The sequence below is a fragment of the Hoplias malabaricus genome, chromosome 4 (assembly GCF_029633855.1).
Source record: "Hoplias malabaricus isolate fHopMal1 chromosome 4, fHopMal1.hap1, whole genome shotgun sequence".
NCBI lineage: Eukaryota > Metazoa > Chordata > Actinopteri > Characiformes > Erythrinidae > Hoplias > Hoplias malabaricus.
This window is the reverse complement of record NC_089803.1, coordinates 59770176-59788338: the sequence shown is the minus strand read 5'-3', so window position 1 is coordinate 59788338 and position 18163 is coordinate 59770176. Positions and strand designations below refer to the sequence as shown.

Sequence of the window (18163 nt, the reverse complement as noted above, 5' to 3'; positions counted from 1 at the left end):
GAATTTTAAAGTTGCACACTGTGTAGGCCATTTGTTAATCTGCATATACTTCCTCAGCCCCCTGTCAACCTGTTCTTTAATGGTCAGGACCCCCCCACACACACCCCCCCATTGCTTTTGTTATTATTTATGTATGAACACAGCATTTGTCCTCCAGAAGCACTGCTGTGTCTGATCCCCTTGTACCAGCTCAACACACATTACCACAATACCACCACATTAGTGTCACTGCAATGCACAGATAGATTTACCATCCGCTTAATACCAGCTCTCTGTGGGTCTTGACCACTGAAGAATAGGGTTAAGGGCGCTAACAAACTAGACAGAACAACAAGAACAGGACACGGACTACAGAGTGTGATCACTGGAGCTGATAAAATGGAAATTTAATGTAGAAACAACATGGTCATTTTTATGTTATGGCTGAATAGTGTGAATTTTTTATGTCGCATATAAGACCTTAACATTACATTTGACCAGTTTATTATTTATTTATTTATTGTTACATAGAACTTTCTAAATACCCAAAGACAACCAACACTGCAGAAACCACCATTCTGTTCAACACTCAATCCACACGCACACTGGTGAGAAGTGACATTCAGGATAGAGTGCCAGTCCATATCTGGGCATGGACACATACAGACATTCATTCACAAACGCACTCATTCACTCACACCAGACAGATTTTTTTGGGGGGGCACTTCACCTAACCTTGGTGTTTTTGGACTGTGGGAGGAAACTGGAGACTCCGGAGGAAACCCATGCAAACATGGGGAGAACATGGAAACTCCACCCAGATGGAAAGATTCCAGTACTGAGAGGCAAACTAACACTAACCAACAAGCCATCATGCCACCATTTTATGACCTTAATTTACACATATATTAATTAACACAGTTATTACTTGGTCATAGTTGTAGTTATATTTTAGTAGTACATTGTACTGTACAAAATAATTTATTACATTTCAAGCCAAGAAAGCAATTAAATCCAGAATTTTCATTTGTCAGCAGACAAAACTAGAAACTGCATGTATATTCTATAGAAAGTATAAAGATTAATTATTTAAAAAGGCAGTATTAAGGACAGTTGAAAATACCTACCAACTTATTATTATTTTTTTTTTTTTGGGGGGGGGGGGGTATTTTGGGAAATCTTTTATATTTAATTTGATCAGATCTGCACAGAGTTGAGTGGTATTATATTTCTACAATTTTCCATAATTAACAATACACTGCAAACTGTTATTTAATGTTGAATGTTTAATATCCAGTTTTTGAATAATGAATAATAAATGTTACATGACAAATGGACCAGATGTATTGATTGTAAAATGACAAGAGTTCAATTACAGACACATTCTAAAAAAGTGATTAAGGATGTTGATTTATGTCTGAGACTTTTTCCTTTACAATGGTTTTATGAATTTTGGCTTTAAATATATATTTTTTAAAAAATCCCTGATGCCCTATATGTTGTTACACTTTTACATTGTCTTGTATATACAGCTACATTGCACATGAACAGGAAACTATACTGGACTATACTGACATTAAAACTTCTGGTTTCTACCCCCATTAAAAGTCACCAATTTATTTACAATGAACCATTTCACGTCTGAATAACTTTGTTTTTATTTCAATGAAGATATGTTGAAATTATACCCATTTATAAAAACCACTTACAGTAAAAATCAATTGTTTAACCTTTTAACATGTCCATGTGGTGTTTCTTGATGCTACACAGCAAATTCTCCAGTGTTAAATCAACACTATTAGTATTAACACTGAGAGTGTTAAATTATTACACAAACAGTGTTAATTTAATAGTGTTGATTTAACACTAGTGAATTCACTGTGTAGAAGACATATCATGCTTGAAAAAATAGTTTTGCTTTGAAACTGCAGTGCTCTCAAGACAATCTCAAATGGGTAAATTCAAACCAAATCCACAATGACTTAAATCTAAGCAACCAATACCATCAACTGGGAACTGGGCAGTGCTTTTAAGTCTTGGGTGAAGGGCACATAGTGTATGAGGAGTCATAGATCTGTGCTTATTAAAGGTGAATGTTTAGAGCTACATCCAGTGGCGGCTGCTGAAAATTATTCTACATGTGGCTGTTTGTGCGACATTGTCCGTTTCAACGACCACCCCAATAAAATTTAACACAAACTGGAAGACATAATGGCTCTGTGAAAATCAGTCATGTTTAACTGACATTAAAAACCAACACACTATGTCCTGTGTGGGTCTGGACCAGTGATGAGCAGGAAAAAAGGGGAAAGAATGTATGCAGAGAAACAGTTGGGCTGCAGTCTGTAATTGTAGAAGTACAAAGTGCTCCTGTGTGGTCAATTGATCTGATAAAATGCACAATAAATGTAGATACAAAGCAGGTGTTCCTAATCCACTGATGGGTTATTGTACAAAGAATACAGGGCGGTGTGTGTGTGTCTGGGTTTAGCTCTTTGACCTGTAGTTTTTTCCACCTGATTTCTCCTCTCAGACAGAAGCGAGAGAGGGAGATCTTATTGATTTTGGAGGCTACTGGAATCATGTACCGAGTTACTTCACCACAGGCGACAGGTAAAGTGCCCCTGAGCAATCCGATAGATTCAAGGAAGCTGATTGGCTAAATGTACGTTGCCACATGCGCATTTTCTCTCAGCAACGGTTTTTGATTGGTTGTGAATTCCTTGGACGTCTGAATGAGCAACAGAGCAGCCAAGGAACATTGACCAACAATATAGAGGAAAAATAAACTCGCTTTTCTCAATATATTTGATTTATTAGACAGTATTTCACATATGTAACATACACATCTTTCAAATGTATGTTAATAATTTTAGAAAATGGTTTTATTAAAAGGTTTCTAAAAAAAATATTGTTACTTGAAATATTATTTTAATTTAAAGAGATATTATGGGGTCAAACAGAAAAACACCTTATTTGCAGAATGAATAGGTTTACAAAAACTTTGGACGGATACAATTTAGTATTACAGCTCAGTACACATCACTCCCTGCAACGTTGGTTTCCGGACTTAGAGTAGAGTTCACTCTTGATTGGCTGCCTCTTCTCACTCCGTCCAATCAGGTCGCTGCTTGCTCTCCGTGGGCTGCGCCAGTATGGCGGCTTTCTGAGTTTTTACGAAGGAAAAGCTGAGTCTGTAAATAAACGCAGTGCGCGGCGTTAAATCCGTATTTATAAATTTTTTAGCCTTTCTGCCGTTGATGAGCTGTCGCACAGAGTGGAGAAGATGTCGAGCGACGGCGGGAAGAAGCAGTTTTGGAAAAGAAACGCAGCGAAGGTTCCTGGCAGGTGAGTGTGACGTGTTCATGCTAACTGGCTACTTTCAGTCTCTTTAACTCACTATGTGTTTATTCTATGAAGACTTATAAAGTCACATTTACAAAAATATCATATTTTAAATACTGTCCGTCCTGAAGAATCAGCTCTAGTGCTTTCTGCTGCCTTGACAGCCTCTTAATCACACTTAGCTGGGTAGCTAATCTAACTAGCAAATGTCTAAGTTGCTAAATTACTGGTATACCTGTGTGTGTTTCTGTGGTTTGGTTTTGCTCATGCCTAAGCCAGTGACAGGTGTTTATATGTGTGGTTATATATGAGTGGCGCTGTAATTGGACGTGTTTAGTTTCAGTCAGAGTCGAAGGCTAGCAGATCTGACAGGCCTATTCTGTCAGATCTGCTAACTCAGAACATTAGCACACTATAACTTCATGTTAACTCAGTTAAGCAGTAATAAACACACTTAGAAAATATGCTTCCTTCTCTCCAAATCATTTGCTTCTGGAGTCAGCTTTGATAAACAAGGCATCTTTATTTATATCAGATTCACAATCAGACTTTTTTTGGTCAAGTAGGCAAGTAATTTATTAATGTTTGGTTAAACAGCAGTTCATAGAAATAGAGTACAGTAGTAAAGATACTACCACCTGAATTCTGCTCTCCCTTCCGCACCCATCTTTCATACATTCAGTATGCTTTACAAAAATACAAGCAAAACAGGAACCTCAAGAGGAAATTAAAGAAACTGTACCAAAGAGTAAAAATGAGGAACAGTAAGAAGTAAAAATATTGAGAAAGGTGAAACCATTGGACATAAGTTGTTTATTGGATGACAGTGAAACTTTCAGTGTTATTTCTTGCATGTTGGTTGAGGGAGATAACATGAGGTATTTCTGAACTTTTGCACTCAGCCAGCAAAAGTATACGTTAAGGTTTTATGGACAGATAAGCCTAAATCTGTAGCTGGGACGGAAATCGGTTACTCATATTATGAGAAGCAAAAAACGCAACCTGTTTCTGTAACTGAAACTGTGAGGTGCTGAGATTATTCTGCAGATTTAATTGAAAAAATGAAAGCTGTTCTCTTGAAAACAGTTTCAACATGATCATTCTTTGAAGTTATGCACAAAAAATCTAAGATATGAATCAGTCCTTGGTAAAACAGCATTAACATTTGAACTCCAAGAGAATGCTTTAAAGCTAGGATATCCTAGATTTGATTAATATTAAGATAATGCCAAAAAGATACAAATGGGAATTGCTCATTGCATCGTGATCAGATAATAAAGGAAGTCATTAATATTGTGGGTTTCTTTTTAGTTAAAAAAGAGCACATGTATTTTTATTGAAACTGATGACATGATTTAAAGTGTGAATTGAAAGAGGGAAAAAAAATTAAGGATGTTATAATTGAAAAACAGTTTAAAACTCTGATAAATGAAAAAGCTTGTCCTCTTTAAATGGTTTGAATTTGATAAGAATATGGCAATAAAAGCTTAATACCGTAAACTTAAATGGCTTTCTTGATGCTTGACTTCTGAAAGCAATATTAGATATGTGGTATTATTTATGTTTTTACTAAAATGAGGACACTTTCTGAGAAGCAGTGCGTTAGTCTTTGCTAACCGTTAGTATTTCATTTATGAGTGTAATTCAGTTTTTATGTAAGTACTCTAACCTTATCACCTCTTTTCTATTTGCAGTATACAGCATGTTTATGGAGCCCAGCATCCTCCATTTGATCCACTCCTGCATGCAAAGTAAGTCCACATGTCTTTTGAAGCATTTATAAATGTTATTAATGAAGAAAAATGACTGGTCCTATCCCAGTTTGAACATTTCTAATATCGTTAAATGAAAAAAGAACTTAGAACAGTTCACAAAGTCATTGCGGTTTCTGTGATTACATGTTTTCCTTTAACGTTATTTCAACAATTCTCATAACTAAACAGATTAAAAGAGAGAGAGTGTCAGTGTGTAAATGTATGTCGTACACTACAGTGATGGTTTGCTTGCTAATATTTATCACTATTACAATAGTGTTGTCAAAATCCAGATATATCAACATGTTCTCTGAACTGAAATGTGATGTTGCTGTAGCACACTGTAAACCAGGAACCGTGTTGCTAGTTGGATATACAAACTAATGCAAAAATCTCAAGCCTTTCATCGTCATTTGTGTTCATTTTATGATGTTTATGCAATGTGTCTATTGTAGGAAAAGCAAATTAATAAATAGTCTAGTAGCTTAGATCTATTACAGCCATAAAAACTCTGGAACATTTAGTTTTTGGTGGAAGTGCTCTCTCTTAAGATGACTACCCTCATCCACAAGAGAGCATATCATAATATATACGATTGTCATAATTTATTGGTCACTATGTTATGCACTAAACCAGTTCAGTAAACATGACTTCACTTGCTTTGAAACTGCAAATTACTGTTAGTAACCACAAAGACAATCCCCAGAATTGGTAAAGGTCCACAAAAACAAAACAACAACAACAACAAACAAATTATCAGCTGCACATGGCTGCCTAGCCCATGAATGGCTCAGATGTGTAATTTAACTTGCTAGTTAAGTGTTTATTAACTGAGTTACAATTGATTTAAATAGTCCCCCAGTTTGATTTCTGTGCTCATGTTAATTAGTCGAGTTAATAATAGACATCTTGGTCATACTTTGGCAATTTGAGTTGTTTCATTTTTGTTGTGTAAGTTATGTATAACAGGGACTTGTTTTGGGTTCATTTTTCAGTGATTTTATTAGAGATTGTCACCAACTTTCTAAGGTTAGAGTCTGGGTTTCCATGTTGACTGCAATATATCTTTGGCAGTGTTATAATTTAATAATTATTTAAGTCCAGAAAGAACTTTTCACACTGTTTTTGATTCTGAATAAAAACATTGGAATTTCTTGATTCTTTTGGGAACATGCATCATACCACGAGTGTGAAAATCAAGATTTAAACTTTTTTCTTTTAATTAACATTTTCCTTTTGGTAAGAGGAAGAATGTAGAGAGAGTTCAGAGAAGTCCTTGGAGAATTGTGTTTCATTTTCTGGTTAAGGTGCAGTTATTTCCAATTGCAATGGGAGGTTTTCGGGAGGATAACGAACACAATTAGCGTATTGTCATGTAAATGTGGCTTCTGAAAATGGAGTAAAGAGGAGTTGTTTCTCATGTTTGGGGAGAGCACTCTTCTAAGGAGATTCTCAGTGTGATATTTGTTTGTTTTCTAAAAGTCTTTTTTATAATGTGCCTTGGGAGAGGGTACACAGGTGGATAATTTAATGAATGTGGCCTACTTCTTACTTATTTTTACACGTTTATAAGTAGTTTTTAAGAATGTATCATGTGTTAATGTCTGTTCCCTTTTCTCGCCCCTCAGCAGGCTGTAACACGCATGCATACAATATTGCCACATACTGTATCTAAGCTAATATAAACCTAGCCATGTTTGCCATTTCACTTTGTATAAATACTGAGATAATAACAGGATGCATTTTTTTTCTTTTTTCATTTGACCAGTGCAGTGTTTGTGTATTAGGACTGTGCTTAAGTTCCTTTGTGTCTACGTTCACACCTTGACTGCAGCGAAATTTTGCATATGCTAAATGTGTCAGCCTTTTAGTGCACATCCTGAATGTTTGCTTGTCTGTTGTTCTTGGGGTTTTCACAGTGCTATTCATCACTTTGTGTTTTCTTGTACTGTTTGACTGTTTGCCTCAGGTAAAAAAAAAAAAAGTATCGTGTGGAGGCCTGAATTCTGTTTATTATGTGACAGTCTCTCTTTTCCTCCTCCTCAGTTTGATCAAAGCTGGAAACAAACCCCCTTCCACGAGCACGCCAGGCAAGCCCAAGAAAGCCACCACCTTCCAGGAGTTTGAGAGCATCACCAGTGACGCCTGGGACGTTGGAGATGACGACGACGAGCTCCTAGCCATGGCCGCCCAAAACCTAAACATTGATGTCGTCATGGAGACGGCAAATAAGGTGATAGAGAACCACAGCAAGCTCCAGGAGCGAAGGCAGCAGCAGCTGGAGCAAGTGTTTGAGCCCGAGGAGAAAGAAGAAGAGGAGGGGCACGAGGAAGATGAGGATGTGCAGGAGAAGGAAGAGGAGGCAGCTGAGACGACAGCAGAACTGTCCTTCAGTGCTGAACACCTCCCCCACAATGACAGCAGGCTGGTCAAGTCTCACAGCGAAGCACCCATCGGCTCCCCAAAGGGTCGGTATCCATCAGCATCACCTCACTGACCTCTCTTTGTTTCTTTTATTCGCTCACTTAGCCTAATGAAAATGATCTGTATTAGTCCTTGCTTGGACGTGAGTGGTTATAGTGCCCTCGATACAATACAACACAAAGAGTACAGTAAGGATTGAAACAAACAAGAGACAGGAAGTACGTATAATCACAGACTGATCAGATGTGCGCAGACATACAAATCTGTGCAGATATGTTTTTGAGCAGATGACCAGAAGCACCTCAGTCTATACTGCCTGCATAACTTGTATGCAGCTTTATCTTATGTTAAGTAAATGATGTACAGTACCAGGCAAATGTTTGAACACACCCGCTCAGTGAGGGTTTCTTTTGTTTTGGGCCATTTTTTCCACATATTGCGAATGTACAGTACCAGTCAATTGTTTGGACATCATCTCATTCAGTAGTTTTATGTTTTATATTTTAGTTTCTTCAAAGTAGTCACCTTTTGCACACTCTTGGCGTTCTCTCAATCAGCTTCATGAGGCCGTCACCTGGAGTGGTTTTCAGTGAACAGCTGTGGTCTCGCCAAGAGTTAATCTGTAGAACTGCTCACCCTCTTAAAGCATTTGAGACCATAACTGGGGTTGTGCAGAGGTAGGGACTGGTACACAGCTCTATACAGTGAATAGCCCTATTCCACCTTTTCCTAATGAAAAGATATGTCCAAACATTTGACTGCTACTGTATCGTGTACAGAACAGTTCTGTAAGCTTAGTTTAGAATAAATATAGTCTAATATGTTGAAAAAATACTGTGAACAATTAGGAGCATATGAGGAAAGTATAACGAGTGAAAGATAATTAGTTTTTTTAATTGTCAACGTAACTAGGAAACGAGGGAATAAACAGAGTGTTGTTTAAAAAGAACATAAATAAGGTTTTGAAATTCTGACAGAATACTTGTTTTTATGCACTTCATGCCGTTACAATGCACTGTTGTTGATTACACGCTCTCTATAATTGGTCTAAATGGCTAGTGGGGATTGCTGGCCTATTTTGTTTTTTAAACCCAGACTCACAGTATCTGGGCTTAATGAACATAGGAGATTCATTAGCACATTTGCAGTACGATCTGTTCGTCAGAGTGGCAGTAGTATTATTAACAGGTCAGAGTGGTATGTTTAATTCTTTAATGACAAATTAGTTGCATGTTTATATATAATGTTCGTCGTGAACCAGAAACTAGAAGTGATTGAACTATTTGTTTCTACACTCACTGTCCACTCTCTTAGCTCCACTGATCAAACACAAGCACTTTGTAATTCTACAATTACAGCCTGTGGTGCAGCTGCTGCTCTGCTTATTTTATTTGTCCCATTTAACCCTGTTGGTCAATGGTCAGGACCTTTTTATAAGACAACCCTAAGAGTAGGTATTTTTGGATGGTGGATCATTCTCAACTTTGCAGTGACAGTGATGTGCTTGTGCTAGACTCCAGCAGCACTGCTGTGCCTGATTCCCAGCTCAGAGTACGATCCACCACTCAAGTAGTTTCTGCTCTGTGGTCCTGTGGGATCCCTGAGCATTGAAGAACAAGATGAAAGGAGGTAAATGAAGTATGCTGTGCAAAACATGGACTACAGTCTGTAATTGTAATACTACAGAGTGCTCCCTTATGGTCTGTGAAGCTGAGGGAATGGACAGTAAGTGTAGATACAAGATTCTGATATGACTAATGCTACTAATACAAATAATGTTTTACAATAATAATGTGTACAATATAAATATTGATGTATCTTTCTAGCAAACATTTTCTGACCCTTGTGCATTCCTAACACCAGCTGTGAATTAATGGAGACATTGCAGTATCACACACACCTTAATTTGAGGACTGTGCTTTCAGTTCTACTTTTAGTAACGTCTAGCTAATTACATGTCCTATGGTCCAAACTTAGTGGCACTAAGTGGAGGAGGATGTATAGAGGAGTGTATTCCACAGACTTTTGTGTATGGCCTACATTGTAATAGGGTATACCTAAATAAGTCATTTGAAACTCTTGCACCTCCTGATTCTTTTTATTTAGACCACTTGACTACATGTTTACGGGAGGGTGACTGACAACAGAAAGAACTCCAGGTCTTTTTAGGTTCAGACATAGGTCTGTTCTTGTGTAGGTGAAGATAGAGATGCCATCTGAAGCTCAGACACTTACCTTCCCACAGTGGAGACAAGGGCAGTGATGCTGTCTGCTCCTGCTGTGCTCCATCTTTCCCCACCTCCTACTTTCTTCTCTCTCTTTCTTCTCTCTTTCTCTCTCTTGTTCATTTGTTCCTCCACAGTTGGTTCTGTTTATCTCCTATGTTTTGGGATGGCTCACTGTCACAATGGACTTCCTGTTTGTTTGTTCTGTCTGATACTGTGATAAATTTGTTCTGATATTTTCATCCATAGTCAATAATTGTTTTTCTTGTGGACAGTGTAGTTATCTTTCTGTCTGATTCTGCTCTTGCGTATTTAATTCTCATTAGGAATCCATACTAGAGAAAAAAAAACCCAAAAAACTAGAAAATGGTGACTTCATAGAGAAGGACGTAAATGTTCATTACTTTAATGGAAATTAATAATATACGATTAAATAGCCCAAGCAACATTGGGCTGTTCATTATGAAATGTTTACACAATGTACAGAAAAGCTGGCATTTTCAAATGATAGCGATACAAGCTCTTCTTCATTGCAAATGTGGCTTATAGCTGTTTTCTTAAGTTCATTGCTAATAATTTTATAATATATTGTCTTATTATATTGTTATTGACTATAAATATAAGACTTTTTGCTCCAGTAAGTGGTATAAATATTTGGTAGCTACTATTAAACTAACATATAAGTTGTGTACTTGTCAAATTTATGGATTGGCACTTACAGGCTAATGCTTTTATGCTTAATAATTAATCAAGTGAGTGTTTGTGGTGGATGTTATTATAGTTGTGTATTTGTCACGATGAGAAGGTTTCTATTAAAGGAGCAATCTGTAAGATATTTCCTGTACTTAGTCATAAAATGTCCAGGGTGTGTGATCATAGATTAAGGAAACAGTCAAAGCTAAAACACTGCTGCCTCTCGTAGCATTGCTGAAGCAGTATATTCTTTTTGAAAAGTACCCAGTCCGGAGCAGAGCTCCTGTGATCCCACCCTCCGAGGTCCTGCCTGTGATCCCACCCTCTGTCCAATTACCTTATAATCCATACCCACTGCGTTGCCAGGTCTACAAACATAGTGCCTTGCTGCCATAAAATGACAAGGTGAATAGAGTTAATGTTATATTTTACTGGAAATAAAAAGCCCCATTGCCCTTTTAAAAGTCTCCATGACCAGAGACAGAGTGAAATGAGAGGAAATATTGGCCTTGTGTTTAAAAATTGGAGGGAGTTTGGAAGCAGCAACACTAGCTACAGAACAGAGCCAGAGCTGGTAAATTTTCTCCCGAACAGGTAACAGCAAAGAATTTCTGAAAAAAAAAATAAAGAAGTACAGATGCCTATGTATAGATTTAAAGAAGTAACCACAATAGGTTGTATCTTTTATATAAAGAAAGTGAGGCATAGCAATTTTTGAAAGATGCCCAGGTCTTTTGTGTGTTTTATACGAAGGTGAATAACTTTTTTTGTTTTCTTTAAAGAAATTGAGGAAAATTCATGTGTGTTTCTTTGTGGTGTGTGTGTGTGTGTGTGTGTGTGTTTTAAACAAATAAGAACTGTGTTTGTAAAGCCTCACATAATTCAACTATTTAAGGTGGCATGGAGCAATCAAACTTGGTAGTCCACAGCAAATATAGGTAGGCGTTTTAGTGACATGATGTACACTTGGTCATTTAAATGGATAAAATGAGAAATAAGAAGTGTTTCAAAACGAGTTTTGTTAATGAAACCTAGCGCTAGCTTTAGCTTCGCATAGCTGTTTAAGGTGGAAATGAGTTTTCAATAAGAAACTAGAGAATAACGCAAATAAGTCTCTTACCCAGACCTATTTATGGTGGAACTAAATGCTTGAATAAGAAAATTGAACAAGTAGCAAAGATCTGCCACCTAAACGATATTTATGGGAAATGGAAAATTGATAAGTAACACCATCCTTGTCTAGTCTAATTATTTAATGTGGGTTTGGACAGTAAAGGCTTGTAAATGCAGGGCAATGCCTTTTGTTTTTGTCTTTTTCTTGCGTATGTAGATGTTTTAGTGAAATTGTGAAATGAACACTTTTCTGTATAAATATGTTGATTATGGCACATTCTTCTTAGCTATTATGTTCCAAAGTTCTTAAACTCGTCTCTTGCTTGGCAACCTGCTCGAGCTTCACCTCTGAGGAGGAGGCAGACAGCTCTCTCCATTGTTTTGAAACTGTATTATAATTTCGATTTTAAATGCTTGGGGTCAGTATTACAGATTGCTCCTTTAAGGTATGAAAAATTGGAACTGACAGATTCAAAATAATACTTTTATCTTCACGCTACATAATTAATCACATAATCAAAAGCTGGCAGAATTTGTTACATTTTGATAACAACATTAAATGTTATGACATGTTAAGGATTATGGCTTTAACACATCAGTGCTTTTTATTTAGAGTTTCTGACTGATGTTTTTCTGTAATGCGGCTTATTTATAACTTTTCAATTTGGCCCTTGACCAGAACATCTCCTATTCATTAGACGAGAATGATGTGTAATTTGTTTTTTAAGCTCATATCATTTCTTATCAGAACCACTTACACGACTTGTCTGAGCAATTTGTGCTTCTTTGTAATGTTGTAGAGCTTATGATAGCAATGGTATTAAGGTTCATGAGATCACAGTGTTGCTTTTGAGTGTGGGTAGCAGCCTGTGATCTTCACCTTGTGGGATATACAGTACTGTACAAAAGTCAACTGAGAAAAATACTTTAAAAAAGCTTTTTATTGAAAACATTGATTCTTTTTTGCACAAAAAACAAACTAGCAAACCCTAATATTAGAATAAAAACAACAGTAATTAGCGATATTCTGTATATTGATTAGCTTTAAACATTGACTTGTGGCAGTCCAGTATTAGGTATGAGGTACAGTATGAGGTAGTCATCCAATACCTAGTTTTACCAGTAAATAAATACTTAATAATGTAATAATTAATATATATATATATATACAGAGTGGTCTAAAGCCTTTCTTCATGCCTTTACATGCATTGTGTTTTATCCTCCAGATGAATCCTCTTACTATTTGTTGCTGGACCACCATGACCACCATGGATAATTATCCGTGTTAACACTTATATTATTTTGTTGTGTTTACCTGGAGCAGAGTTGAGTGGAGAGCGGGCAGCACTACAGAGGCAGCAGTCTCTCCCTCACCGGCCGGTCATTCCTTTGGTCGCCCGCATGGCGGATCAGAACACATCTGGTACTCTGGCCATGACTGAGAGAGAGGCGTCAAGACTGGACAAGTTCAGACAGCTCCTGGCAGGACCTAATACTGACCTGGGTAAGCTCCTGCATACAGACTTTCCTCAAGTAATGGGCAACTGCATTCACTGCCTTTTGAAATGTCACTATGACTGTGTTCACATACAGCAGGTAATAAATAGCCTAAATCCAACTTTCTGATCCTTCTTTTAGGCTATTCACACTTTAATCTTTTTCCCATATTCGTCTCAACATATCACGCCTCTGAACTGACCCACATACGCAGTAGTTAGAATGAAAGGATTTCATTGTGCCGTTTAACTGTGCATATGACAATAAAGTTCTTGAATCTTAAATCTTGAAGAAGATCAGTGCTTCATGGGGCTGGCTCATCCAGTGGTAAAGGTCCTTGTATATTTAACATAAAGCATGTTTCTTTTTTAAATGAAGGACGTGTAATGGATTGGTGTTTTAGAGTGCAGCATGCTATATTGCAAAATAACCTATTTTCTATTTCAAAATGATTTGCTATGTGAAAAATAGATCATAAGATAAAGACTTAATGGTATATGTAAAAAATAAAAAAATGTACTGATTCAGGAAAGTCAGTTACATTCCTCAGACCAGATGACTGTGTGAAACTGTACTTTGTTATAAGCCAGATCAGGCAGGGGGTCTCTTGGAAACATGGGCTCTCCAAATGAAGGACGTGAGATCTGACAATAGGAGTTTAATATTTCAGGTGATCCACATTTCAAGTAGCCTTTGCATATATATGGAAAAACATAACATTTATACAACCATATTTAAAAAAAAAAAAAGCTTTTTAAAAAAAGTTTTTCAGATGCTTAATACTAATATCCATGAATTGTCATTATAATAAATGGCTGATATTAACTGGAATAAGAACCTGCTTATAGAGGTTCCAGGAAACTGTTTAGAAAACTTTATTTTGGTCAGAAGATCAGTGTAAACTTTATTAAACATTAACACTACGTAAAATGTAATCAAACATTCAACTGTTGTTTCTATAATTGGTTCTGAATCATTTTAAGAGTGGCTCTGTGGTTCTCTGAATGTTGGATGACTGCCTATGGCTCTACCTCCACTGCTCATAGCGTGACAGGAGTAAGTATAGCAGCAAGGTCATGTGATGCTAGTTCCTCTCAAACTTCTCGCATTGTCAGAGTGACAGGGCACTCTGGTGCTCATTCAACATGCATAGAGTCACAGTTACGTTCAAAACTAGTGTTTTGTTTCATGCCTCCTGACTGCCACAGGTGGCAAACATATGGATGACACATACAGGCAAGGGCAGGAGGATGGATGTCCTCTGTCAAGGCTGGATAAGTCTGACAGAACAGAGGTCCAAAAGCCACTGGAGAAGTTCTGTTAGTTCTGTGGAATCTGGAGAAGGTTGAAGACTATGACCAAGGGCAGCTGCACAGATGTCTGCAAGAGGGCCTTGTGTCAGAGCAGCCCAAGAGGCAGAGAGACAGGGACAGGTTAACAGAGGCTGTAGACAGAACTTTAGGCAGAAAGGATGGTTTAGTCCACAAGGTGTCAGCGGAGAAATCCAGCTTCCACCTCAAGCAGTCAGGTTTGACAGATGACACGTGTCACTCACAAGCGCATTTCACAGAGACAATGGCTAGTAAAACGGCCGCCTTAGGTTGGCCTGCACCAACAGTTTGAATGGTGCTTTGCACATGATGCAGGTCTCACTGAGGGCTGCATGGGATTCTGAATGGCCGGAGGCCACTCATGCCTCTGAGAAAGCTACAGAACAGCCTGTGGAAGCCCAAGGGCTATCTATCCACTCCATCATGCATGACAGAAATAGCAGGCACATAGATTTTCACAGTGGATGGGGATTTGCTGTTTTCCAGTAAATGCTAAAAGTATTTCAGTAACACCAGGAGGGGACAGTCTTGATGAGTCCTCAGACGTAACGCACCAGTTGGGGAAGAGCTTCCACCCGATGGCATGTTGGTTCTCACCTTCTTGATGGTAAATTTCACACCTGGGACTCATTCCAATAGGAGGTCTGTAGTCCCAGGGGCCAAGCCCACGACTGGAGTCCTTCCTGGTGACAAACTGTGCTCCTTAGCTAGGAGAGCTGATGGCCCTTGGAAGGCGCCAAGCATCTCGTTGCAGGAGTGAGTAAAGGAGTGTTAACCAAAGCCTGGCAGATGACCAGGGGAGAAATTTGTTGTGCTAATGTGCCCAGGCCGATCTCATATGCCTTGTTGCGACAGAACCACAGAGGGCAGTGTGTCGTCTCCTTGCTTGTGAAGAGATCCACTGATATCACCCCAAAGTGGCTCTGGAGCTGGCTTGCAACTTGTGGGTGCAACCTCCATTCTCCAGGGAGGAGTGCTGCAGGCAGAGTAACTGCTCTTTGTGATGCCAGTCTGGGGAGCACCCACTTAAAAAGCTGGCACAGTAAGCCAATAGGGAGGCAGTGCCAATTTGGTGATTGATGTTGTATACAGTGGGCATGTTATCTGAGTGAATAAGCACATGATGGCCCTGCAGTCGTGGCAGAAAGTGATTTAAGATTAAGGGCACTTATCTGAGCTCCAGGAGATTTATGAAACCTCTGTGTTAACCACTTGTTGGGAATTACTATCAGCATGCCGTCTGCTGTACTCATCGTTTTAAATGGGATTGTCTTCAGATAAAGGTTCAGTCCCGGAACGTCATAGGTCTAAGATCGGATGGAAGCCCATCTTTGAAACTTGGAAATAGATGGAGCAGAACCCCTGGAAGAAGTTTGAGCCCAGAGCAGCTGCATGAGCAGAATATTTTACAGTCTGAGCTGCATGTATTCAGGGGCTGATGGGTTTCAGTTAGCCTCACAGCCCTTTCATGGGGATTTGTGAGTTCCCCGTGGGAAAGGTGTTGCCATTGGGATGGACCACTGTGGGACTGCTGAGGTGAAATTGAAGTCTGATGGGTGGGAGGTTGAGGGACATTCAGCTGTTGCCGAGGGGCCCACATACAACTGCCTGATGCTCTAGGCCATCTTTAGTGGCTGGTCTGAATATGTGGCCAGGTGTCATAGGAAAGTCATGTACCATGGTGGTTCATATTTCTAGCATCTATAACTGGCAGCATGTGCACAAACAGAAAGCCGTAAGCCACCCCAAATCTCGATTCTTGAACCCTAGGCCATGGAGAGTCATTTTGATAATCTCCTGGACACTTTTCTTCACTTCTGACTGAGCAGGAGGTAAGAAAGTTTGTGTTTCAGATGGCCAAGGCAGGCTGTATTGTTGTTGGCTTGGACAAGATGGTCATCCTTGCACCTACAGACCCTGGATTAAAAAATCTGATGCAACCACACTTTACAACGAGAAAAGAAAAAAAAAAAAAAAAAAACTAAAGATGAAAGTGAATAGAGGACCAGCAACACTTGTTGACTAAAGATTGTAGATTATATTATACACCATTTAAATGCATGCTGGAACAGAGAGAATGGTCAATGAGAACACAAATTTTTGTCCCATTAAAAACAAGGTAGATAAAAGACCAATAAAAGGCTTTCACATGTTAAGGAATATCACTAGGAAGCTTACACATAAGTGGAGTGGCTCACCTCCCTATAACACACTTACACATGCTGCGTAGGGCCCAGCAAATTAACAAACGTCCACTTGCCTCACCCTTGAGTCAAGTTAAGGAGAGTAAGTGCATCATCAAAAGATGAAGTGAAACTATCCTTCAGGAAATGAAAAGAGGAAAAAAAGACTCCATGATACTGAGTTGTGGGAACAGCAGTGAGGTAAGCCTGTGATTGTTTTTCTCGCGGTTGGATTGTTAATAAATAATAAAATATTAATTAAATAAGTGCACTGCACAGCTGCTCTCCACAACCTTAAAAGCCTCGCAGCGTCAGAGTATCATGAACCAAACTTGTGAGGAAGTGAAAATCTACTGATGTTTTTATTCTGTCTAGTACTTGTTTAAACTTCCCCAGACACAGCACCCCATACGCTCTAAAATTACGTAGTTACTTCCAAGTGCTAAGTTGAGTTCTTCAAAGTTAAATGCTGCTGCGTTAACGTCAGCATAGTTGATGTTTTTACTACACCTTAAACAGTAAAGCAGTTACAGGTGCCTGGACAAAACTACTGCATTATTTAAGATGACCGAAAGCTGCAAGCTGAAGAGTAAACGCTTTGCTCCTTTTACTTCTATTCCACCTTAAGTGCTGTTTTTTTATATATAGATTTTGAATAAATATTGTTTGTTTACACTTTATTTTGTTCTGTATATGGCTGTTTATTTTTAAACCAAAGAAGGAGGGAGAGTACTAGTGAAGAGTCGGGTGCAACTGTCAAAAAACGGTCACATTTTGGCTCCCAGAGTTCAGGTAGGAGGACCCCAGGAAAATCTGGACCGGCACTGCGGTAAATAAAAGTCACTCAAAAATCACAAATGTAAACAGCTTTTTTAAAAATAAGAAAGAAATGGCATAACTTTATACCAAAAAAAAAGATAATGATCATATATTAAAAGAAAAAAAATGTATTCTCAATTTGGGAAGCATTGGACCTCAGGCATTATAACCCTGTCCAAAGAGACCACGGGAAAGGCAATGCAACGGTCCACTGAGGGCATACGATTTAGGTCAAGGCAGGAAGCATTCTCAATATTGTCCATAGCTCTCACCAGAGTGTCGGTGCCCAGGTGAGGAGATGTAGAGGAAAAAGCCAAATGCCTTGCATTTAGGAATGAGCCTGAAATATGTACTGGCGCTGGTTGCTGTTTTGTGCTGCTTCAAGGCCCAGCTCGGATCGCGGCTGGCACTGCTTCTGAGCCAGCTGCCTCAGGGTGAGAGCAGCTTGGAGAGAAGCGCGAGAAGTTGGTGGAGTTTGCCTTCCTGCTCAAACCGTCTGGAAGGAAACACGGTTGTACAGTATTGAAGTTGAAACATCAGTGGAGATGGTTCCCTTTGGCGTAATTAAGTGTTCACTCCACGGAGCGAGAGACGGGATAACCGACAGCTCTACTCAGCTGTCCAAAGTGTAGCTCTGCAAGGCTAATTTTGTGAGAGAGAGAAGGGCTAACTGAACAAATCCACTCAGTCTTCAGTGGTGAAGGAACTTCAGAGATGTCACAGTCCAGTCTTGAAGCTTGGAGGCGAGCTACACAACATGCTCCAAATATGAGAAGGAAAAAAGGGGCTTGTTTGGATGA

General features: G+C 38.8%; 1 protein-coding gene across 3 annotated transcripts in view; it reads left to right on the top strand.

Moving 5' to 3' along the window:
- Nucleotides 1-3128: 3128 nt before the first annotated feature.
- tbc1d22a (TBC1 domain family, member 22a) overlaps nt 3129-18163 on the top strand; it is a 163355-nt gene continuing 148320 nt past the window's right edge. For all 3 annotated transcript variants that reach the window (XM_066669788.1, XM_066669789.1, XM_066669786.1), the window contains exons 1-4: nt 3129-3327; nt 5019-5075; nt 7125-7546; nt 12858-13037. In XM_066669788.1, the coding sequence (XP_066525885.1) occupies nt 3266-3327; nt 5019-5075; nt 7125-7546; nt 12858-13037 (721 nt within the window). In that variant the 5' untranslated portion in view covers nt 3129-3265. The remainder of the gene's footprint in view (nt 3328-5018; nt 5076-7124; nt 7547-12857; nt 13038-18163) is intronic.